At 28.3% G+C, this 5,637-nt stretch overlaps 1 protein-coding gene across 1 annotated transcript; it reads right to left on the reverse strand.

The window, feature by feature from the left end:
• Nucleotides 1-2,688: 2,688 nt before the first annotated feature.
• On the reverse strand, nucleotides 2,689-5,634 carry LOC108572648 (nucleolar protein 14 homolog; the record flags this gene model as incomplete). Its single annotated transcript, XM_017934909.1, is given in 5 exon segments — nucleotides 2,689-2,935; nucleotides 3,012-3,520; nucleotides 3,610-3,774; nucleotides 3,857-4,008; nucleotides 4,011-5,634. Coding segments are annotated over 5 exon segments (2,697 nt in total), but the record flags the coding sequence as incomplete, so codon positions are not given.
• Between the last annotated feature and the right edge of the window lie 3 nt (nucleotides 5,635-5,637).

Raw genomic sequence — 5,637 nt, forward strand, 5'->3', positions numbered from 1 at the left:
AACACCTACATATATAATAATAAATACAAATAAAACATATTAATAAAACTAGTATAGCAATGGAAAAAATAGTTAATAAAAGCTATATGTATAATTTGGAACTACAATCATTGCATTACTGGTTTAAAAATGCTCTATCACAGAATCCTTCAATTAAATATAGCAATATATCAAAAATTATGCAAGGTATAATAAGTGACAAAGATATGTCAGATATTATAAATACTAATACTCAACAATCTGCAAAGTAAGAAATCCAAGTCCAAATGAAGGAAATACTATAATAATATAAAGCTAACTACTTTAATTATTTAGTCCTATTCAGAGATCACATATTAATTTTCATCAAAGAATGATTTTAAGAAATGTTTTTGATCACTGGAAAATATATGTTGTACACAAATTACATACAAGAAGGGCTACATATAAAGCAGACTATTTTTACTATAAAAAATTGCAAAAAAAGGTTTTAAATGCATTTTCAAAAAACGTATTATTAAAATGGAAATATATTGTTTCATCTATGGATACTTGCACTAATAAATTTCTAATTTCTGTAAACCTTATTAAAGCAGAGAAACATTATTCTAAGTCTTTGTTAAGGAAATATTTTACATATTGGTGTAGCTATATTTTAATAGTAAATAAGGAGAAAGCACTATTAGAAAGAGCACAATCATTTTATAATATGTGTTGTTTAAACAAATGTATTACAAATTGGAAAATATATGTAATGTTACAAAGGCAAAAAAAAATGATACAAGATAAAGTTGATGAGGTAATATTAATTATAATTATCTTTTTTTCGTAATAATAAATAATTTTTAATTTAGGCACATAAATTGTACGCAAAAAAAGTTTTACGAAATTTCCTAACAGCTTGGATTAATGTTTGCGATTTTCCATTGCAAAAAAGTAAAACAGAATGTGCAATTATGCATTACAAAAATAAATTGTTAGAAAAATATTTCTATGCCTGGACGACATATCATAATTACAAACTAGAAAAGTTAAATAAAGAAGAATGTGTTGTAGCATACTATAGAAAAAACTTGTTAAAACAATATTTTAAACAGTTTGTTGTGGTAGGATTTTGCTAAAGTTAATTTAGAAATTGCATTTACGCTTATTGTTGTTAAATCTTATTTCTTCTGTACTAGCGTGTAAACGAATCGATCACTGATAGAATAGCAAATGAAAACGCCGAAATATTTTACAATTCTAAACTTATGCAAAAAGTGTATTTTGCATGGCAAGAGTGGTATAATAAAAAAGTGCAAAATGCTATGAAAATTTGTGAAATGAAAAGCATACTTGATAATAAAAGAAAACGTAGAATATTAATTAATTGGCGTTTATATGTAGTTCGAAAAAAATGTAAAAGAAGAAAGATGTTTGCAGCACAACATTTTTATGAGAAAAAATTGGCAGTTAAATTTTTGAGAAAGTTTCGTAGTTATGCCGTTTATAGGAAAGAGAAGAAAATTAAATTATCTTATTTAAACAGCAAAAGCGAACAAATTATTGGACTACTGCAAAATGTATACATTGAGAAATGGAGAAGGGCACTTTACAGTACCGTACAAGATAAACAAAAACTGAACCGTGCTATCGAATTCTGGGAATTTCGTTTAACTTGTAAATATTTTTCTAGTTGGAAAACATTTTCTCAACAGTATAAAATGAAAATGGTTCACAAAGAGAAACTTAACGAGATCGCTCATAGTTTTTTATTGAAAAGATATATTGTACATTGGCATACCAAGTTGCAAGATGTTTTAGTTACACGTAAAAAAGAAATTCTTGTAATTTCGATGATAAAACATAAAATTATGAAGAAGTGCTTTCTATCTTGGAAAGAGTATATTGTGCAGAAAGTAATATTAAACAATAATATAGAGGCAGCAATAGTATTGCATACAAAATTCCTATTACGCGAAGGTCTTAAAAGGATTTTAAGAAATTCTCTTTGTAATATCGATCACGAACGGGATATGCAATTAGAAAATGCGGCAACGAAATCATTTGCAAATTTGGAAATTTTGAAGGAATATTTCGATAAGTGGCATTCTGTAATTTATTTAAAAGATAAATCAAAACTTATGTGTAAAATTACAAATAGCCAGGTTACACAAACTCAGCCTACATATAACAAAATATTTGATAGTTTTAAAACACACTTAGTTATACCAGAATACATGATGAAAGAAAATACAATTTCAAATACCTGTGATTCATTTGCTACGCATCCGCAAGAGAATTGGCCGTTTAATTTATTTCAACCATTTTAAAGTAATAATATTTTTAATCAAGAAATATGTACGTGTAATCAAATAAAACAACTCAATAGATAGTAAGAAATAAACTTCTATAAATCATTTATTATACTTACATAGTTTATGTACATTTTATTGTCTTAAGATAATATCAATTTATATAATACAGTTACTGTATTATAGTAAAAACGAATAAGATGTGCTAAGGGATTTTTATATCGAATTGTTCAATATCAAAAACATGTAGTCAAATGTTGGAATTTCGAAAATCTCATAAAATGCTACTACAGTGATTATGGAGCATCGTACTCCGCATTCTACATTACTTCGCGGTAAGTCGTTCAAACAGAAACATGACCTGAGGAAAATTAATGTACACATACTCTAAAATGCTATATTTATTCTATTACTTTTATTTCTTCCGCTTAAATTTCTTTAATTCACTCTGTTGCATGGCAGCATCCCCAAAGATTTCTTTCACCTTGCGTTTACGTTCTTCGTCGCTCTTAAGTTGTTGTTTTATTTGAACCTTCGCTAAGAATGCTCTGTCCCTTCGTATTTCACGTATAGCGCCCTTCATTTCTTTCTTATATTTATGCAAGAGTTTTTCTTTTTCGGCCTTCTCCTTCGACATGGGCTTGTGTCTTTTACCGTCATACCTGCAAAAAACATTTCATGTTTGACGAATGTCGATACACATTTATAAAAACAATGTTATTTAAAACTATTACATACACAACTTCAATTCGTGGCTCGTACAGTCTTAATGCTTTTGGTTTCTTCTTTTGAAACACAATATATTCTAGCTTTTTGTTCTTCAATTCTTTTAAGTCTTTTTGTAATTGTTTAATATGTTTCTTTACATTTTTCGGATATTTATCGAAGATATTTGGTTTAAGTAATTTTATAATTGGTTCGAATATCGAATATACAGCTTCTAGTTCTTCAAAATGATTCTTAAATTCACGCAATAAGTTTACGGTTGTTAACAGAGCTGTTATTCTAAATTCATCGTCTAAAGATTCATCTACTAAATCATTTGCTTTCATAAGTGTGCTACTTGGGTTAATATCTAAATGAGTTTGGTCATCATCAAGTACTAATAAATTACTCAATTCTCCAATTGTTTTAAATGGCGGTATCATTTTCATTCCTTGAATTAAATGCTTGGGTGTAGATATGTAAATTACTCCACGCAAGAAATTTATTACAGATGGAGCAAATCGTTTGCTTATTGCCGTGTACTGTAAATAAAACGTTGATATTTAATATACCACAATTTTGTATATCATATTAAATTATACATATAAAATTAAAAAGCAATTCTATTTACCTCTAAAACCAAAGTACATATGAAAAGACCTTTCGAAATGTCTATTTTATTTTTAACGCGACTTCTAAGTAAAATTTGAGACATAAATATTAGACAAGGGGTAGTGATAGGATGTCTGAAATCGGACGTCGGATATATTAATGAAACTAATTTAAAGAAAATAAGCTGAAACAAGAAATATTTGTTAGAAAATTGTACTTGATTGTATATAAAATATGTTTTTAACATAATCATGTGTTAAACATACTGTATCTAGACCAGGATATTTCTTTTTATTTTTTTCGAACTCCTCGTGTTTTTCTTTAATTATAGCTTGTACAACAGTTCTAGCATTTGCTGAATTCAAATGTGCAAGATCATATAAGAAAGGAGATAATCTGAGACAAATATGTATAATTAATCATTTATATGCTGTAGTAAAAGCAAAAATAAGTTTGATAACTTTTCCTTATTTGCATTATTTAATGACCAATGATTGCATTTAATTATACGGTCTATGATAATTGACTGATAGTCAGCATTATGATTATGCAGTAATTCCTGTAATTCTTCAAAACTTTCTGGTATGTTAAAAGTATAAGGTAGTTCTTCCCTTGCTTTTTCCATGATGTCCTTCCTCTTCAAAAGATCATCTCTAATTTCTTGTTTTCTACTTTTATCACTCAACTGAGAAACATCTGCATCAGTTTCTGGTTTTATACTTGATTTTTCTTTTGAAACAACTTTATTATTTTTTTTATCTAACTCATTCTCATCTTCACTAGAAGATTCTGATTCTTTTAAATCTGATAAATCATCATCTGTAGAATCTTCAGGATCTGAGTCTCCTTCATTAAAATTTTCATCTATTTCACTTTCAGCATTTTCTGTTTCTCCTTTTTTCTTAACAGTGCCATTCATTTTAACACTGTTTGATTGTTCATCCTCATGGTCATTAGCAGTTTCTTCTTCATTATTATTAGAAATTAATTCATCATTATCATCATCTTCATTGCCATCATTACTCTCATTTTCTACAGTATCCTCAACATCAACATCAGTATCACTATCATCTTCATCACTTGAATCCTTCTGTGTATCTTTATCTAAATTTTCTTCATCAACTAATGGTTCATCATGTACAGCTTCTAATGCAAAGCCATCATCAAGATCATCTGCAGATTTGTGCCTAATTTCATTACTTGAATTATTTACAAGCCCTTTCATTCTTATTAATCGATCTGCTTCAAGAGCTTCCAGTCTTTCTTTCTCCTCTTTAATAATTTCTTCTTCAGATTTTAATTTATCTGTTGGCATACCTTTAGCTTCAAATTTTAATTCACGTAAAGCAATATCAAAATCATCAGCTTTTGTTTTTTCAATTGTTTCTTCAGTGGATTTATTAGCTGCTGAAATAATTGGAAGGAGATCTTTCCATTCAGAATCAAGTTTCTCTGTTAAATCTAAGGTTTCCTCACGTATCTTCTGTTTCTCAGCTTTTCGTTTTTTTGATTCAGCTATAAGTTCATCAATAATATCTTTCCTGGACTTTGTACTTTCTGGTTTTGACAAAATACCACCACCAAAGTGAGCTTCACCAACAAACTTGTTATCTAATTTTCCACTTCTATTTTCATCATCACTAATCTCATCATCACTTTTTGGATCATCAAATTTTTCAATTTCTTCTAAAGTTTGACCTCTGTGTGTTAATACTTCTTCATCATTTAAACTATAAATATTTTTTTTCTTATGAGCTTTCATATGTTCTGCTGCAAATCTAGCTATGGCTTTGTCTTCTTGACTCATAGCTAAATTTCTTTCACCTATACGTTTGTCTAAAAATAAATTATCCTTATTTTTCAATTTATATTCTTGAAGAAGTGTTCCTTTCCGTTTGTTGATTGCTTTTGTACGTGATACACCTGGAAGCCCTCTGTCTGCTTTGCTTTTTCTTCCCAAAACATTTTGTTTATCTCTATTTATATGCACTTCAAATGGATTCAAAGATTTCTTGTTTTGTTGATTACGCTTTTGTTCAGCAATTTC

This window comes from Habropoda laboriosa, unplaced genomic scaffold (assembly GCF_001263275.1).
Source record: "Habropoda laboriosa isolate 0110345459 unplaced genomic scaffold, ASM126327v1 scaffold22, whole genome shotgun sequence".
Taxonomy (NCBI): Eukaryota; Metazoa; Arthropoda; class Insecta; order Hymenoptera; family Apidae; genus Habropoda; species Habropoda laboriosa.